The 20,323-nt window shown below is 34.8% G+C and overlaps 2 protein-coding genes across 2 annotated transcripts; both read right to left on the bottom strand.

Annotated features, from left to right (window-relative positions):
* Nucleotides 1-1,391: 1,391 nt before the first annotated feature.
* LOC123557950 (exosome complex component RRP42-like) lies at nucleotides 1,392-3,517 on the bottom strand. Its single transcript, XM_045349779.2, has one exon. It carries the CDS (start codon nucleotides 3,429-3,431, stop codon nucleotides 2,559-2,561), a length of 873 nt encoding a protein of 290 aa, XP_045205714.1. The 5' UTR covers nucleotides 3,432-3,517; the 3' UTR covers nucleotides 1,392-2,558.
* Nucleotides 3,518-6,718: 3,201 nt separating this feature from the next.
* Nucleotides 6,719-20,226, bottom strand: LOC123557951 (cyclin-G1-like). The gene is made up of 8 exons (XM_045349780.2): nucleotides 19,604-20,226; nucleotides 12,773-12,844; nucleotides 12,385-12,534; nucleotides 11,902-11,976; nucleotides 9,240-9,494; nucleotides 8,690-8,794; nucleotides 8,178-8,377; nucleotides 6,719-7,704 (listed from the first exon to the last, which is right to left on the bottom strand). The coding sequence occupies exons 1-8, from the start codon at nucleotides 19,745-19,747 to the stop codon at nucleotides 7,539-7,541; spliced, it is 1,167 nt and encodes a 388-aa protein (XP_045205715.2). The 5' UTR covers nucleotides 19,748-20,226; the 3' UTR covers nucleotides 6,719-7,538.
* Nucleotides 20,227-20,323: the final 97 nt, after the last annotated feature.

Genomic DNA, 20,323 nt, shown 5'->3' on the forward strand with positions numbered 1-20,323 from the left:
GATATCGTCAAGGTGAACATTATGACCAATTTTCATGAAGATTTTGTGAAATATATGGCCTCTAGAGAGGTCACAAGGTTTTTTATTTTTAGACCTACTGACCTAGTTTTTGACCGCACGTGACCCAGTTTCGAACTTGACCTAGATATCATCAGGATGAACATTCTGACCAATTTTCATGAAGATCCATTGAAAATTATGGCCTCTAGAGAGGTCACAAGGTTTTTTCTATTTTTAGACCTACTGACCTAGTTTTTGAAGGCACGTGACCCAGTTTCGAACTTGACCTAGAATTTACCAAGATGAACATTCTGACCCATTTTCATAAAGATCCCATGAAAAATGTGACCTCTAGAGATGTCACAAGGAAAAGTTTACGCATGCACGGACGACGGACACCACGCGATCACAAAAGCTCGCCTTGTCACTGTGACAGGTGAGCTAAAAAGCTACAACTTCCACACAAGACAGAATGACTTAGTTCCTCCAAGGGAAGATCCCAGTTATTTTGTGGGATTTGTGACTTGCATGTACCACTAGAGAGAGATCATTTGTTGTGGCTACTAAAAGGATAGTGGGGAGATTCTGTTAAAAATACCAGAAGGTAATTTTAATATTTTTATGTGATAAAATAAGCTGAGACAAGAATGCATCTTAATTACTTGATTAATAAACAACACTGTACAATTACACAGCAGTTATAACACGGACTAGGCAAATCTGGGTTATTACTACCATGTGCAAATCCAGTTGAATTCAGTATTATATTAAACACTACCTCCAGTTACCTCTTTATTTCAAACCATATTGAACAAAAAAGTTATAGGGATTGTTTTTCCTGGTGTAGACTTTGATAGTAAATAACTACTTTAAGTTACAAATCAATAGCTATGATAGTAAAAAGAGATATTGGACTTTATCAAAAACTTTGACCAACAGTGACGCCGAAGCCAGGGCGAGTGCAATAGCTCTACTTTTTCTTCAAAAAGTCAAGCTAAAAATGAAATTCACATATATTTAACTCACAATTGGAAACATTTCCTATTTAATACCTTACAACATGCATTTAAGTTCATATTCTTCTCTCATTAAGTGTATGTTATTGTTAAGATTAGATACATGTATTGTATTAAACACACAGTGCAAAACAAAGCTAAACAACTCTATTTTGTTACTGAAACCCATGATCATCTGACTGGAAATATTCTAAGAGAATGAATGCTCACACAAATGTTTAGTCTAGAAATACAGTTATTGCAGTTCTGGGAAGTAATTTCAAACAAGTGCATTATGCACTGTCCAATAATCAAAAAAAGGTGTTTTTTCTCTCTAGTTTTCTGATACTGCTATATATACTGTAAAAGAAATTTTCGCGAGGGTTTAATTTTCACTATATTCGCGAGGCCCTACATCTCGCGAAAACTAATCCTCATGTAAAGATTCACCATTAATATAATGCTAATTAAAGTAGGATACCATTTTTACAATTTCGTGAATATTAAACCTCGTAAACATAGTCAAAATTGCAAAATCGCAAAATTTTGACCCAGAGAAAATATTTGCTTTTAAAGTATACTTATTAGATCGTGAATGCATTTTAAATCACACAGTACGATGCTAGCTTCTGTTGTTTCATCATATGACATAAAGAAAAGCTATCAATAGGTTAGATTTATATAGGTGTGAAGTAAACAAAGAACACAACTAAAATCTTGAAACCTTGCAACTTGACCTTAATTTCAGAGCAAGGAGTCCTAAGTTTTGCTCTTGAAACATCAACTTTTGGTGAATGCTTATGCCAAGCTTATTGAATATCCATCCATGATCCATGCATATAAAAGCTACAGCCACTTGAGACTTAAATCTTGGAGGTAAGACACTACCTCGTTTTAGTGAATGCTTGTGCAATGTTGAATTAATTAAAATCCAAGCTTGCATTGTTGATCAGCCATGAATGATGGACTTATGGATGAAGGGCAAACTGAATACTCAACCAGCAATGGACTAATATCAAACAGAAAATATTGTTAAAATGTTCGGTACAATTCAACTGATACATTTAGTTTATTTATTAAATTGCACCTTTCACAAATCTTGATTGAAAATACATCTGATACAACATATTTTTTGTAAGTTTCATAATAAGTACATGTTCATCTAATACACACAAAAAAAGAAATTGTAGGATGAGCCTGCCTTCCCATTTGTATCCAGTGTAAAAGAAAAGATTCTTGCTATCATGTAAATGAGTGACTATGCACTGCTATACGTTTATTAAACAACTTTGTGATAATAAGCCAATTAATACAAGGAGTATATGAATATCTTAGAAACCGAATTGTAACTTGGTTGTCTGTGAGTGTGAGAGGTATCTGATAATTTCTTTTTCTGAATGAGTTACTGTCTTAGTTTGATGTCTAATTGAAAATGAAAAGCATGGCCAAAAAGGGACCAAGCAAGACTGCAGAATTTAGGCATCCAGTTACAATGCGTAGACACTTCCAAAAAACATTGTCCAGACTCAAATAAATAAAATCCATATTTCATAAATATTTTTTTTATCGTAGAAAGCCTGTCAGGCTCTTTGTTTTCCCAACTTTGTCATCACTGAGTAAAACTTCCATCAAGCTTTTGTTTAGTGCCTGTCCCACTCTCTTCCCTGTCTCGAGCATATCTTGAACACTAGATACATCTAAACTCCCTGACCCTTCTTTCTTCATTGCTGTAACTGTTCCTTTATTTGTAACGCCCAACATCAGCCTGGCTAAACAGCATGCCTCTTCTTTTTGACTGGCATCTACCACATGGGAATGTCCAATTTTGCTTAGAGTAACTATACATGGAGCATGCATAACATCAAGTCTTTGTACATCGTATGGATCATCTGATAGCTCTAGTTCTATATGGCCTTCATCCTGCGTAACTGTAAGTGTTGGTATACAAGTATTGAATAAAGCTGCTTTCACTGCTATCGAAGCTGCATCAAATAAATTTCCACCACACTCCAGTAACAGAACATCAATGTAGACAACCCAACATTGTTTTCCTTCCACCACGCACAACTGTTTCAGATCAAGACAACTAGGACAGTCATATGCTCTAGATAACATACTGCTTATCTCTGTTGCTAGCTCTTCCCCGCCCCGACCCTCAAACTCGGGTGTTGCATTTGCAGAACAATCGACAAAGAATTCAAGTCTACCCTTATCTGGGTTTTCCGGTAAAGGTTCTCCTAGTTCTACCTTTACTCCTACAAGAATCTCTGTGTTTGCCAGTCTTATTTTAGCTGAACCACTTGTATTTGATACAACACTTGTCTCAATTTCAAGGTGCCTGTAGTCCTCGCAACCTCTACCGTCCAATCGCAAGTTGTCCTGAGCACCATGAATTATATATGTTTTCTCAGCATCACTTAACTGTATATCAACCATGTTTGCAAACAAACTGGATGGATTTAACTTAAAATGTAATTTTGAATTTGTTTACAATTTTCCCATGCTTTGGCGCATAATATTACAATTACATGAAAATTGTTTAGCGTGAATAAAACCCGGAATACGGTATACAATTGAGCGGAACGGAATTTTTACAGAAAGCACTTCTATTAAGTTATATCAAATTTTAACTTTATTACTGTAATGAAATCAGCGATTTACCCCAAAATTAATATACTCACAACTGGCTAGATAATTTATTATATCACAATGGTCTATAACTTACATATCAATATGTAATGAATAATGCCTCTTACCTAAAATTTAAAGGTATTTTTGTGTACATCAACGCAGACATTTTTTTCGAGGGTTGATGTGCACAAAAAAGTATCAAGATTTAGAAAATACATATTTCTAAGACAGGAAGATACTGGTGCTTGATTGTGGTTCCTTGATGCTTAAAGGTTTGTTTTGTTTATATATAGTTGCTACCGGTAACCCGTACGTATGAATAACTCCTCCAGCATGATGTAAGTACTGTTAGTGCAAGATACAGAAGACGCTTCAATTCCCTGTTTTATTGCATGTCAGGTGTGAAGCACCCCTACATGAAACTCTTATCCCAATGTTAGTTTGAAAAGTGGGGCTCGAATTCCTGAACCCTGGCTTTATAGTCAGAGTGTTACCACTAGACCGCTGCATCTGCTGTTCTCTCATTTTTTACCTCAACCTATTCCCCTTTAATTAAACGTGGTTTCCTCTCTTTTTAGACTGATATACAAGTAATACAGTATTTTGACTGTTACTATATACTGAATGCCACACACCAAAAAAAATATATATATTTTTCATTTATCTCCACTTATTTTATTACAGTAACAATATTCAGACTGATCTATACTGTAGTCAATACATTGATATATGGCGACTGACTGAATAGGGGTTAGTATTATCCAGAGGCTGAGTGCATCCAGTGAGAAAACTATCTACAATAACTGCCTTGTATTGTTGGTACTACCAAGGTGTAGACTTGTGTCTGGAATTAAAACCAAACACTCTAGGTCTGCGCAGACTGTAAAGGCTCCAAATTGGCACTGTGATCAAGCTGCTGGTCTAACTTCAAACCAAACAGAAACTTTATCATTAAATAAAAGGTGGTTGTCTATATTGCCTTTATATATTTACTCTTATTCTTGTCTTCACGAGTCGTGGTAAACTGCATAATTCACTGTAGGCAGAAAACAGAACAAAAAACATTTCATTGTATATCTTTATTAGGCCCTATAACATAAATTTGACATAAAGGAATTAAAAGGACAATGTAAAAACATTCTTAAAATACATACTGAATGTTATTTTTTTTTTGGCAGTGAAAGATTTATGAAGAATTAATGATAAAAATGATACTTTTGTTTGTAAAAAGCACATGAATCTGGTTATAGAAAAAGACCTCTATCTGACAGAATAATAAAGCCAATTTGTCTTATTAAGAACATAATTTTAAAATAGATGCATGTACAAAGCTTCTTGCAAATGAAATACCTTTTTTTACTTGTTCTAAAGCAATGTTCGCAAATAATCTTATTAATTCATTGCTTGATTTAATAGAAAGAACCTTCTTTACCATATGATTTTCAGTATAAAGCATTTTATTATCAGCATTCTTCAAATTTTCAGCTGTCTAATTAAGAAGCATATAGAGGTCATTCTCTCAAGATGACGGGACATGAAGCATGTAAATGAGTGAAATGATGATAAAAATGTGTCTAAAATGAATATATTATATCACAGTTTATAATAGTTTACTGCTCAAAGCAGTTTTCCTCAAAAATCAACACATTTATTAGTATAATCTTTTTCTGTATTTCACCTGTTCAGTTATACAACTCTCTTTATCAAGCACACACATATAATAACCTCTAAACTGGAATTTCCAGAACCAAAATGAAACAATGAAGCTTCTTAAAAATGTTGACATGCAGTACTTGGAAAAAGTCAGTCCCATAAAATATGACACTACAATTCAGGTTTCAACAAAATGTAAGGAAACAGGGCTTTTCATTCAGCAATTGCAGATTTGATTTTGGGGAAAAGCATTTTTATCGGAACAGAGCCCTTCAACAACAGACACAGAAAACTGGTGATTTCTAAATCTGAAACTGACTTGTCATTCTGGTTTGTGAAGTTTAATTTCAAATTACATTTTTACATATTTGGAAAAAATGACCTTATTTTCTATTGGGAAGATGTACAGTATCAGGTAAAAAGCCTTGGACTTAAAGATATGAACAAGAGCTGTCGGATGACAACGCGTTCGACTATTCGAAGAACTGATTGAAGAATTGGGTCAAAATATTACAACGGATTTTCTGACAAAAAAAAAAAAAAAAAATAGATTAGACAAACCATGTTCCTGTATTTGTGGATTTCGATAAGTCTTGCACTTAATGGCAATGTGTGACCATGATGGTTATGAAGTGTTCAAAGTTTCAAAGTCAAACAGTTTAAACAAAATATGGAATGGTATGAAAAATCTAACTGATTTCTAATTCCAAAAAGGGCCATAATTCAGCCAAAATAGTTGTCAGAATTATGTACTCTTGCCTACAGATGGAAATCATGATGATAAATAAGTGTTCAAGGTTTAAAAGCCATATGTCAAATAATTTTGACAAAACGTGGACCTGTACGAAAACAGAACCAATTTCCAAGTCCAGAAAGGGCCATAATTCAGCCAAAATAGATGACAGAGTTATGTACTCTTGCCTACAGATAGAGATATAATACTGAACAAGTGATAAAAGTTTCAAAGCCATATGTTAAACACTTTACACAAAATATGAACTGGTACGAAAAACTTAACCAAGATTTCTATGTCAAAAGGGGCCATAATTCAGTCAAAATTCTTGATGGAGTTATGAGCTCTTGCATATAGCTGGACATGGTGATGGAAAACAAGTGTTGAAAGTTTCAACGCTTTATCTCAAAAGACTTTGTCAAAATGTGGACTGGTACGAAAAACTTAACCAAGATTTCTAAGTCAAAAGGGGCCATAATTCAGCCAAAATCATTGATCGAGTTATGTGCTCTTGCCTATAACTGGACATGGTGATGGTAAACAGGTGTTGAAAGTTTCAAAGCTTTATCTCAAAAGACTGTCAAAATGTGGACTGGTATGAAAAACTTAACCAAGGTGTGACGCCGACGCCGTGGTGAGTAGGACAGCACTACTTATTCTTCGAATAGTCGAGCTAAAAATAAAATAACAGGACTTCATATTATCATCATATACGAAGTATTCTGTTGTTTAAGGTTTTACAAAGATGTTGAATTTCGAACACATTGTAAATTTTCTGAAACTCACAGCTAATGAAAATATACAGGTTATCTGTTTATTCAGTCCAAGACTGAAATATTTTTCACAGAACACCAGATGCAGTATTTTCATGAGTGGCATAACCACAAGCAAAAATGTAATATATATGGTGTTCATGAGTGAAAGGTATTCTAAATTCAAATGTAAAACAAAAACAAAAAAAATATTTTCATAATTTCAGGTTTAAATACTTTTGTATATCTTATCCAATTTGCAGTTCCTCAACGACGAAGAATTTATCTGACATATTTCACTGTGAAAATACCAGATATAAATACTCGAAATTATTTAATTCGCTGAAAATCTTGAAATAATACACTATGTTTCATTCAACTGTTACAACCGACCAAATCTGCTTATAAAATACTTAGCTTCTTTAAACTGATACTGCAAGTTAATAAATGCACCAAAAATGCTACACTGTTAGTTAAACAATTAAACCAGTTTTAAATGTTACAAAAATGTACACTATATTTCTTACAGAACATTTATAACACACATAAAACCACATATAACTAGCATTAAATACTAAAATTCTTTCTTAAAATAACATTTAACTATAACATACAAATGTATACTGACTTATACAGTTAAGAATCATACAATAATAATTAATCCATAATTTAAGATCTAACTATTTTCCTGTTTATCTTTTCTACATCTTTGTAATTTTGTAATGAATTAACATGCATTTTGATATACTAGTAATATTTATATAAATCTAGTGTTTATAACACTGTAATATTGCACTTTTTGTAATAATAGAGAGCTCCCTGAACTGTAGGATAACACTGGTCTAACAGCCGACAGTAAGACTGGGTCATCTTCAATGGTTGTGTAGTATGGCATTCAAAACCATTGTCTAAATGTGGTAGCTGAGATTCTTCATCCTCACTGTCATGAAAAAAAAATCTGATATTTGTATATATATTCGAGTTTAATGTAGCAATATTCAATTAAAATATAGGCAGTATGTTGTATCCATCATTTAAGATTGTTAAAGTAGCTAGTTCCTGGCCACATTTGTTCCTAATTAGTGCTTTGGTATTTGCTGGCATAACTTTAAAATTCAAACTTGAAAGAAATAACTGAGGAACAGGCAACCAAGCATATGATTACTGCCCAGGGTTTGCTACTGTGTGTATGCTATGAGCTCAAGATCTTATTAGACTACATTATTCAAATGAAATGAAGTTTTAATCCCAGTAGAAAAAGAGTTTAATAAGTATTTCCATTGTCTTCCTGATCTGAAATTCTAAAGTTAGTCGTCAAGAGCACACTTACTTAAAGTTGTGTGAACTGTTTTTGATTTTTCTTATAGACTTGAAAATGAAAACATTTTGGCACAATGCTAAATTTCTATGTACCTTGAATCTGTACTCCATGATACCTCTTCTATTGTTGGAAGACCTGTGTTTCCATAGAAACTGGGTCTCTTGATGAGATTGGGACGTGGCACAATTTTAGGTATAGGAAGGCACCGGGGATGAGTAGAGGGGTGAGTGTTGTAGAGCTCTAGTTGTTTAGATATTGCACATTGACACTCAAACAGCTCAGAATCACTGATCTGAAATACGAACATTCATGTACAGACTGGATAACATAGTTGAAATTTCAGACAATCTTGAACAATTGTGGAACTTTAGATACAGCATTAAAGTTATTTCTCTGGCTTTGAAATATTTGATGATAGACATAACATACTTATTTACACAAAGTAAGACCTTATTCATTTTTTTTTTTTTTGTTTAACAGAGAATCTGTAGAACTCCTAAAGCAACCACTCTTTTAGAACTTTAAATATTGTTAAAATTATCAAGATTATCGTTATTTTATCTGAATTCCAAGAATTATTTTACTTATATTTTTAAATACAAACCTTGAAGACTGTCTGAACATGTATAAGTAGATACTTTATCAAACTGGAACTAAGATCCGCTTCTTTCAAACACTGTTGGACAATGCTCAAGGCTAGAGTGCTGGCCTGAAAACAAAAGATTTTGATAGCTTGATGCAATTTAATATGTCATAAAAAGTCACATTGAAATCTATCAACTTATTTTATGCTGCATTTTTGACCATATGGTTCATAATTTCAGTTATATACATGTAAATATAAGTTTTATATTAAAAAGAATACTTGAAGGGTACTCTGTTGTCGAGTTGTTAAGGTCGCTGACTGTGACTCTCTTGACAGTCAGTTCCAGCCATACTCAGGTTGTCATGTGAGAAGCCATTCAGGGGGCTTGATGCAGTAGGTTGGTGGTACTACTGAGGTGCTCTCTTGCCTCTGAAACAATGCAAGGAGGGGCACCTGGGGTCCTCCTCCAGCGTTAACATTCAAGTCACTACCTTTCCTTGAGATGCCATTGTTGACTTAAAACACAACCTAAAAAGTTAAAATTATAGTATGCTGCGCAATGTCTCACCTGATATCTCGCACACCTTGTGTAGTTCATATACAATTCAGATCTTTGAACTAGCAAATCAAAGAATTGTCTGTCAACCTCCACACTGACTAGAGACAGCATTCTAAAGATGATATGTATATATGACAGACTGGTTACAGATGGATGAAGGTTCCAGTCTAGTTTCTCTAGGAGAATCTTTTCCATCCTTTTTAAATCTGTTGGTTTCCAGCTGTGTCGATGTAAACTGGAGAGATCGGAGGCTGTAGGGTGGTACTATAAAAGAAATTACGTATAGAATGAAAGAATAACCCTTTGTCAGAAAGTGGTTTACTAACTGAGCACAATATTAGGTAATTCAGAATCAATGGAAAAGTTGTATGGCCAGACTTCATGGTAACAAAGCATTTTCAGTCTCAGTCGGTTTGACTGTGAAACTTTTTCATTTATATCTAAATTGCATGTTTAAAATAATTGAAAGTCAAGTGAAATTAGACTCAATTACTCAAGTAAATTTTGCTATCAAAATTTCGATCTCAAATTTGACAGAAAATGTTGTGAACATGGGGCCCAGCCCTTTTGCTTTTTCTATAGAACAGTATTTTATCCTAGGGTCACTTAAATACTTTTAAATATGTATGTTTAACTTGTTTAATCTATACGTTTTACATTCATGATTTTTGTTAATGTGGAACGCATTATTTTTTGTATGGGTACTTGTTTGTATTTATTCTGTAAAGCACTTTTGAACGTGTACATGTGCATGAAAAGAGTGCTATATAGATGTGGTATAATAATAATAACAAGTGAATGAAGTATTGCCATGCAATACAAAGTCCCCTACTGGAAGGCACCTAATTTTCTCTACTGCAGTATAACATAATGAACTGATATCTGTCAATGATGTATAAACAATATTGCACTACATATACAATATGTTATAACAACACACTTGGATTAAAATGTGCATATATAAAAACCCAGTTGTTTTCATATTGAATTTTTTTGGCTGATTATAAAAATGTTGTCATGTAAGTTATTTATAGTAACAACAAAGGGAAATTAATCTTTAAAAAAAAAAAAAAAAAAAAAAATCTATATAATATCAGTCCACAAGAAACTCTTTACCAGGTAGAGATAGGTCAAAATACGCCTAAAAATTGGATGTAACATGCATGCTGTACCACAGAAAAGTGGTCTCGATTTTTCTCTACTGCCAGTAATAATAAAGTTACAATAAAATCTATTTATAGTAACAACAAAGGGACGTAATTCTAAAAACAAGGGTGCCTCATGGTGGTGAACATTTGTTCTAAGTTACATCAAAATCCCTCCATGCATGAAGAAATGTTCCGTACAAAGTCATTCTTGAATTTGACCTTTGACCTCTAAATATGACCTTGACCTTAGACATAGGGACCTGGTTCTTGCGCATGACATGTTGTCTCATCCAGGGGAATATTTGTGCCAACTGATATCTAAATCCTGCTTTGCATGACAAAGTTATAGACCGGACAGGAAAAAAATCCTCTTGACCTTTGATCTCAAAGTGTGACCTTGACCTTTAAGCTAGGGTACTGGGTGTTGCGCATGACACGTCGTCTTATCATGGGAAACATTTGTGCCAAGTAATATTAAAATCCCTTCATGGATGGCACAGTTATGGACGGGACAGGAAAAAAATCCTCTTGACCTTTGATCTCAAATTGTGACCTTGACCTTTGAGCTAGGGGTCCGGGATTTGCGCATGACACGTCGTCTCATCATGGGGAACACTTGTGCTAAGTGATATTAAAATCCCTTTATGAATGTCAGAGTTATGGACCGGACACGAAACAGACCCTGTTCATGCTATGTTAACATTTGACTGCTTAGTGTGACCTTGACCTTTGAGCTAGGGGTCTGAAAGTTGTGCATGACACATCATCTTATTATGAGGTACATTTCTGCTAAGTAATATTAAAATCCCTTCATAGATGGGAAAGTTATGGACAGGACAGGAAAAAAGCCTTGTTGACCTTTGACCTCCAATTGTGACCTTGAACTTTCAGCTAGGGGTCCAGGTTTTGCGCATGACACGTCGTCTCCTCATGGGGAACATTTGTGCCAAGTAATATTAAAATCTCTTCATGGATGGGAGAGTTATGGACCGGACAGGAAAAAAGCCCTGTTGACCTTTGACCTCCAATTGTGACCTTGACCTTTGAGCTAAGGGTCCGGTTTGCGCATGACACATCATCTCATCATGGGGAACATTTGTGCCAAGTAATACTAAAATCCCTTCAAGGATGGGAGAGTTGTGGACCGGACAGGAAAAAAGCCCTGTTTACCTTTGACCTCCAATTGTGACCTTGACCTTTGAGCTAAGCGTCCGGGTTTTGCGCATGACACGTCGTCTCATCATGGGGAACATTAGTAATATTAAAATCCTTTCATGGATGACAGAGTTATGGACCGGACACGAAATTGCGGACGGACGGACAGACGGACGGACGGAGTGACGGAAAAGTGCATTCCTATAGTCCCCGAAACCAGTAGGGGACTAATAACTTCCAATTAAGTAGAATTCCTGTTTAATAACTAGTTGAATTTCAATGAAGACACAATAAACTTCTTAGTCTTACACATACATTTACTCAAATTTAATATGGATTTAGGATGAGAACAAAACATTCCAAGTTACCTCTGATTCCTCATTCATTTTTGTTGACAAGAAAAATGCAGCAGTAGCAACACATGATAAATAACGTCGCTTCACCTAAAAGGCAAGATGATAATTATTGTAAATATCTGCTAGGCATTAATTGCAATTTGTATGTGTTTGTCAGTGCTAATTTAATATAAATTTCTATCACAAGAAATATTTGTTGGTATGTTTCTGTGTTCCTTGTTTTCTTAAAACATTTCCTGCATCATGTACATGTGTACCAACTTGCAGACACGAAAAGTTCTGCTGTTCTCACTGAGCTGATTAAAATTATTCGAAATGACTTTTTAAAAGTAAAGCCATATTTTTTTACAAAGTGAAGTCCTGCTGCAAATTAAGAGTGAAAGAACAGTTTGAGCTAGACAGTTTAAGAAAAAGACCTTTTTAATTGTTTTTGTACATCATATGAAAAAGGTTTATAACTTTCTTTTTTGGTTTTACTGAATGATATGGACATACCTTGACTTTGGAGATGAATCTGTCGAGGTAGTTTATAGCATCAGCCAAGGTATCACAGTTATAGTTGTAAAATCTTTGCATAGACTTGATTGATGTGACAGCTGAGTCCCGCTCACAGACCCCAATACAGTCTTCTGTTCCAATAGAGGGCTGAAGTAGCAATAATTTATGAATTATTTATTCTTTAAGTTTAGACTTTAGATCTGGCATATTTCATGAAATTGCTTTTGACACTGAATGATTAATAAAGACATAAAACACAAATAAATTTAAGACAGCAGGGTAAATTCTTCCTAAAATTTCTACTTATAAGTGGTGTGAATTACAGAGCTGAGTAACCAATTTATTGAAATTTTGAACTCACAATCACATATATATGTTGTCTTACCAAATTTAGAGTGTAATGCTGTGTTTCCTCTTTTATTCTTAGTTTTTGTAACTTCCCAAAGATGTTTTGCACCTGAAATGTAATAAACAGATGCACTGACATCACCTTTAAAAGCCATCATCATCATTATCTTCAGTATTAATTCAGTTCACTCTTTAATTCAAAAAAAAAAAAAGAGTGTACTGCGACAAAAATTAAAGTACTGTACATCCATCATATAACCGGAGGACTAATGATTGAAATTTACATTTACAAGTCATCCCTTGTTCAAAAACAACCAGTGTACATTATTCATACAATTCACCATCTTCCAAACAATATCTGAAACCGTTTTGGAACGATGAACTTTCTAATTTTCACAAGAAAATGAAAGCCATGCGGGATATTTGGTGTCGTGAAGGTCGGTCACACAATGTGGAAAATCAATCATATATAAAATATAAATCGGCAAAGTGTGTATTCCGTCGTATGTTAAGGCAGAGCTCAGAGAAATACCTAGCCATGATGGACCAAGAACTAGATAAAACTGCCAAAATTAGACTCAACACAATTCTGGAAATTAGTTAATTCTAGGAAAAGAAAATCCAAGAGTAAAATGGGAGCCGGAATAAAATTTAACGATATTGTCATAAGGGACCGCGAACAAGTTACAGAACAGTGGGGAATTTATTTCAGATCTCTTTATTCTCAAAGCGATTCGGCTGATTTCGATGAAACCTGGAAACAGAATGTAACGTCAGTTGTTAATGACACATTAAGTGCTATAACCACGGATAAGAGTGTACGCGTTTTACCGGAAGTTGTGTCGGACGCCATAGATACATTACCGAAAGGTAAAGCCAGTGGACAAGACTGTGTAACATACAAGCATTTTATTTATGCAAAAGACATTTCTTCAAGAATTCTGGCAAATATATTTACATTTATGCTGAGACATGGTTACATCCCAGATGATTTAAAACGCGGAATAATCGTTACACTTCACAAAGGTGGAAAGAAAAGGAAAGACAACCCTGACAATTATGGAGCAATAACTCTGTTTTCTGTAACACTTAAATTGTATGAACTAGTTTTGTTATCCAGATGCAGAGACGTATTACTTAAAGCATTAAGTGCGCAACAAGGAGGTTTTCAAAAACAATTGGGTTGCCTAATGACGTCATTTGCTCTTCGGGAATCTGTATATTTTGCCCGTGAATACTCTTCTAAGCTATATGTTTGTTACTTGGACGGAAAACAGGTGTTCGATAATGTATGGCATTATGGCTTGTTTTATAAACTTATTGAAAGTGGAATAGACCATACGACATTGATAGCGATCACAGAAATGTATAGAAACGCTTACAGTTGTGTATAATACCAAGGTTTAACATCGACCAGTTTTCCGGTAATGCAAGGAACCAGACAAGGAGGGAAAAGCTCTCCCTTAATGTATCTTACCTTTATTAATGGTCTAATTAGGCAATTAGAGGATTGTGGTTGTGGGTTTTGCTTGTATAACATGAACGTCTGCTCTTCAACAGTTGCTGATGACATGGTTTTAGTTTCATTTTCAAAGTGCGGGATTGATGAAATGTTGAATATCTGTTATGAATATTCCCGAAAATGGAGATATTGCTACAACGCGAACAAGTGTGGTGTGATTGTTTATAATGAAACTGATTCAGGAGTCGACAGAGTTTTTCATTTAGGTGATGAAACTATAATTGTAAAAGAATCCTACAATCATTTGGGAATGGAATGCGACAGGTACTTAAGTACACAAAAACCTATTTACGACGCTGGTAACAAGTTGCGAGGTACACTTTTGAATATTGCGAATAGTGGTATACATCCACTCAAGCTAAATCCCATCACTTCAAGAACGATTTATTGTTCAGTTGTATTGCCTAAGGCTCTATACGGCTGTGAACTGTGGAGCTCTTACTCTTCCTCGGACATCCACAGATTAGAAATCTCGCACCGGTTTTGTGTGAAGTTTATGCAGCGACTTGAACCTAAAACTGCAACAGATTTCGCTTTATGCTCCTTAAACATAGACTCTATTGAGAACATTATTGGCTATAGAAAACTTCAGTTCTTTGGCCAACTATGTCGTTTGCCATGTAGTTATCTGGCCAAGCGTATATTTATTCATAGACTTATCAGATTCCTGAATTTTGACAAACAAAATTGTGGATTTATTCCCAACATATTTAGACTCCTTCAAAAATATGGCTTGGAGGAAATTCTGAATTCATTTATTCAGTCGGGTGTTTTCCCGTCAAAATGCTCTTGGAAGTCATTATTGTTGAAAGCTAGCTGTTACACAAAAGGCCAATGCTAAACGTATTGAAAATCTAGTCGCGGCCAGGCAAGAACTTACTAAAATTGTTATGTGCAACAAACCAGCATCGTTGTGGTTCGTGGCGAGAAACAACCCCAGACTTAATCATATGTGCTCATTTCTAATGACTACTGTTGGATATTTTCTGTCATCAAGTTATACAGTCAAGTGTAAAAAGTGTGGTTTGCTCTGTGAAAATCAGACGATACATCTTGTTTGCTTTTGCTCTAAAAATGAGAGACATATGCCTATACTATGGGATTCAATCATAGATACATGCGGAATGACGGTATTCTGTAGACTATTCTCAATGTCTCCCGAGGCTCAGACTTGGTTCATTATACAGCTTTCGGCTGAAAATGATGGGCTGATATTGCACAATTATAGAGTTGCAAAGGTTCTGCAAAGGATGATTAAGTAATTGCCATACATCGGTTAATGGTTGATAGGGAAATCATAGGCTGTTATGCAATATTGAATTGCCTCACTAGTATAAAATTGTAAACTGATGTACCATTTGAGGTTAATAGCTGTATACAGTTATTATTTTTATTCTTTTTGTCAAAATAGTAAGTAGTTTATTTTTAATAAAATAAAGAAATAGGATTATGATAGGAATATGAAGGCCTATTTTATTAGTATCATTGGAGCAGCCGCGTTAATGCTGGTTTCTGTCTACATTACGTAACAAGTAAATATTACCTTAACCTATATTTATTTACCTTGTACTGCAGTTTGTTTCCGGATGTTCGATTTATCGTTAAGACACCAAATTTCATTAAGTAGAAGGTGATTATCGCACTAACTAGTATAATTATACATATGTCCACACTGCTTTGGCGCCTAGTCCTTTCCCTTTCACTTATTAGGCTGTCCATTTTACAGTGTATTCTTACTGCTAGTCTTTACAACAGTAAACCAATTCACCCGGTCTTTCTTTCGCTTTCGACTTAAGATTGTCGGTAAATGAGTGAGTTGTAGCGATAACTGCCTTTTTTTATTTAAATGCTGGTTTTTGCCTGTTAGATTCCAATGTGTTTTCCATGTACTGTAATTAATGATTGTACATGCATGTTTGATTTCCTGTCGATTGTATGTATATATGTCTTCTTTAGCTTTCAACTTAAGATTGTCGGTAAATGAGTGAGTTGTGGCGATAATTGCTTTTCTCTTAATTAATTAAGTTTTTTTAACCTTGGATTTCAATGTGTCCTTCATGTGCTGTATTTAGTGTATTGTTCATGTATGTTCGTTTTTCTTGTAAATTGTATGTACATGTGTTATGCTCTTCATAATTGGAGGAATAAAAGTTATTTATTATTATTATTAGTCATTCAATTTGGACAGTACCATAACTGTTAAAAGGGTGCATACCAAAAAGTTACTGACTGAATGGCGAACAGTGTAGATCATGATCAGACTGCACGAACAGGCCCTTCCCCAGAATTTTTCTAAGGCGCTGGGGTAAAGTCTGTATGGCGGGATAAGGGGTGGGTGCGGGAGGGGTATCCCCTCCCGTGTTCGTTTTTTTTTTAAAAATCGAACCCAAATGGTGCTTTTTTAAGTATACCATATGCAAAAAAACACAACAACATGTATTTCATTACTTCTACATTTTCACATAATGATATAACCATCAATATATCATATAGTGTTATTTCTAGAGCTCAAAAAGGACAGGGTGCTGCCAAAAAGGGACAGAGTGATGTCCGAAAGGGGCAGGGTGCTCTTTTCGACCTGAAAGTTATCATAGCAGTAGTTGCATTTCTAGATGTCTATAGTTAATATGTATTCCATTTATCTTTATTGCACACTTAAAGGAAATGTCACAGAATAAATTTAAGCGGTAAATCTTCCCAAAACCAGTAACAAAGTTTACAAAGGCTTTTTACTTACTTTATAGTTTAGGTTAAAGCATTCAAGCATTTCTCTTAAAAAATGTCACCAAGAATGTCAACTTATTCATATGAATATGAAATAGTGGAGGGCGTTAATATATTAGCGTAATCTTGAAACCAAGATCATGTTGTAAACAACATAGTTAAAGGCCTGTTTCAGGTCACATTGTAAACTAATAATTATCAAAAGTCATGTTGTATTGATCAGGTCTTTCATCAATATTTCATTAACAGAAAAGTGCTATTACAGTCAGGTTAAAGTTTACTAAAACGCATAACCAAAATATACTATCCGGATACTGGTACACTTTCGGAATGTTGTCTGAAAGTAGTTTTTACTCAGTTACATGACCTACTAGGGTAAACCAGAGATAGTTCCTCAAATTTTGATGTTTCTCATCGTAAAAAATACACCGACTGTCAGCTTTTTTGGAAGGAAATATGGAAAATTTGCATACCACATCGGGAGTAATAACGACTCGTGAACGGACATTCTAAACGTACTTTTACTTTCGATATTCATTAAAATTTGTGCATTTTCTAGTTTAAATTACAGTAGAATCAAACTACATTGATATATACTTGTTATTATACTAAACAACGGTCTAATTTAAATTTTGCGCGAAGAAATCTAGGGCACTTTTCACGTGCTTGGTAATCAGCTGGCCGCTTACGCAAGTTCCATACTATTTATCAATTAATTTTAACACTTCATTGATTCTCATTACCTGTGTGCACTCGCCGTGACGTAATTTGCTGATAAAAAAAATCGTCGAGGCATGTCAAGAGGGAAATTACATATACACTACACATGAGGTATCTCACGGGGATGAAATCGCTTACTGATTTAAGACGCCGCGCTAATAATTGAGGTACCGTGCGGGATATTTAAGCGCTGCGGGAAGCTGTATTTCGTGTTTTAAGCGCCGCGGTAGCGCGGCGCCTTATGCGGCTGGGGAAGGGCCTGACGAATGTGCAGGCTGATCATGATCTACACTGGTATTTAAGGCAGAATCAATCGTGTCCAGCATGTTAAGGGTTAAAGCTAGTCCATCAGTGTGGCTTCAAAACTACACATATGCACCTTGAGTCAATCTGACTAAAGTACTTGATCTTCTAAACGAAGATCTGAGAACGACCCATTCACATTCGTCTTCTGTATATTTTGTATAAAACCGCAGCTTGCAATAAATTGGTTTATTTTCAGTGTGCATAAATTAAGGTTTTTTACGAGTTTTTTGACATTTTTCAGAAAAAATCAAATTCAACAGAAATGACTGAAAGTTAGAATTGACTGTTATTTATGCTTAAGTAAATCAATTAATTTCAAGCTGTGATTTTGAGTCTAAATGCGACTTTAGGCAGGTCTGTATGATACTCACATGATGGAGTTATGGTACTTGCTGTGCAGTCAGCTTTTAATGGCGAATAACTGCTCCAAGTTTTAAAGCTATAGCTTTTACCATTAAGCAGAAAAGTTGACCTAAATGCAAAACCAAGAAATCTGATTTTCTAAGTCCAAAAGGGGACATAATTCTTGCAAAAAGCACACCCTAAACACGACAGAATAGTCAGCCTATTTGACGGAGGCTGTTAACTGGTAGAAGTAGAACAGACTAAAAGCCCTCTAGTGTAGGCTGATTTACAGCACATTGAGACAGGCAGTCCCAAACTTTGGGCCATTTTTAGGTATGCACGAGAAAAAGAAAGAAATACAGTGTGAAAATATGTACAGTGAGAGGGTTAAAAACAAAGAACTTACTGAGTCTAGATAAACAGGTCGGAGACTTCCCCTGGATTGAGAGACAGTCTCTCGATCTAAACACTGTCTCTCGTTTGAGAGACAAAATGTCTTTCGATCGAAAGACTGTATTTAGCTTAAGTGTTGAAAAAACATGAAATCATTATTAAAAAAATAATTTCCTTACAGGCGCATTATCTATTCATTGAAACAACTTGTTATTTCAAGTAAACTGTACAAGAAACAAATTGTCATAGAAGTTTGTTTAAACATTATAATGCTTAAGCAAAATTCCCAAATAATTTTGATTTTGAAAATTTGATAAAAGAAAGATAATTTTCTATATTTGAAATAAATTTGCACATTCTAAAAAGAGAGTTTTAATTACTCTTTTATTGATTTTCATTGCTTAAGCTAATTTTAGTCTTTCAATCGAGAGACATTTTGTCTTTCAAACGAGAGACAATGTTTAGATCGAGAGACTGTCTCTCAATCCAGGGAAAGTCTCCGACCAGATAAAGAGTTGTGCCACCTGAGACTCAAGCTACCAACACATATTGTCTGGAGGTTAAAACTTTTAAGTTAAAAGAACAGTCAAAACCACTTCTACCTTACCCCAAGCAATTTGCTGCAATCACGATCAAGTGCTGCCCAATGACACAATGGAATGGGGAGAATGGGAGGACGTTAGGGGTCGAAACCGATGCCTCCACCTCTGTAGGAAAGCGGTAGAAAACCGCCTATTTTTACAGGCCAGTCTGCTCAGCAACGAATCCTCCAAGATTCTAAACTTTATTTCGAACTTTAAGTTTAAATGCAGTTTTTTTTTATCTTATGATTTACAGAAAATAAGTAAGATAACTTACCTTTGGCGTTATTCTGGCACATTCATTTGAAATTTCATTCTTTCGTTTGAACTTGACCTCGGACTCGGTCTCTGTTTTGACATCCGCTCTTTCGTGTGCATTTTCCACAATTCGTCCATTATGTACGACTTCAAACGCTACCATACTAAACACTAAGCAGAAAGAGTCCTTTTGCAAGTGTAAATAAACAGGTTTTACACCTGCAAATTGTGGCACCAAATAAAAAATTTGGTATCCACCGTTAAGTCTCTTTGTTTACAGACGACAGCTGTCAAACAACTGATCGTTCGAATATTGGCGGCCGTCCAGGTATGCTACAAAACTTTTGATTGGTAGATACTTTTCTTAATTGCTAACATTGAATTTTCATTGGTCCAAATATCTAATTTGCATATGAACTATAATTAGATACTTTTGAACGTAAACAAACAGAAAAAACCAGGCTTAAAACAAACGAATTACGGCATTTTCTTGAGTATGATGTTAAGTTTTCGATGACAGTTCCATTTGTACCAAACTCATGTGAATAGATAAAATAATCAAGTCAGATTTTGAAGAAAACTAGTTTGACAGATCACTCAACCAGAACGAGACAATTTACTCAAAAATATTAGTGTAGAGGTCCGCGCAAGTAAATAATTCTTTATTTATGACGCGTTCACACCTCTTAAATACTGTATTTTATTATGTAATCTTTTTCACACGTTTGAAAATAATATA

This window comes from Mercenaria mercenaria, chromosome 5 (assembly GCF_021730395.1).
Source record: "Mercenaria mercenaria strain notata chromosome 5, MADL_Memer_1, whole genome shotgun sequence".
Lineage (NCBI taxonomy): Eukaryota > Metazoa > Mollusca > Bivalvia > Venerida > Veneridae > Mercenaria > Mercenaria mercenaria.

Coding starts and splice junctions, on each gene's coding strand:
- LOC123557950 (XM_045349779.2), bottom strand. CDS start 3,431: ATGGTTGATATACAGTTAAGTGATGCTGAGAAAACATATATAATTCAT.
- LOC123557951 (XM_045349780.2), bottom strand. CDS start 19,747: ATGGTAGCGTTTGAAGTCGTACATAATGGACGAATTGTGGAAAATGCA. Junction 11,977..12,384: donor GATTCATCTCCAAAGTCAAG/GTATGTCCATAT, acceptor CTTGCCTTTTAG/GTGAAGCGACGTTATTTATC. Junction 9,495..11,901: donor AAATGAATGAGGAATCAGAG/GTAACTTGGAAT, acceptor TTTCTTTTATAG/TACCACCCTACAGCCTCCGA.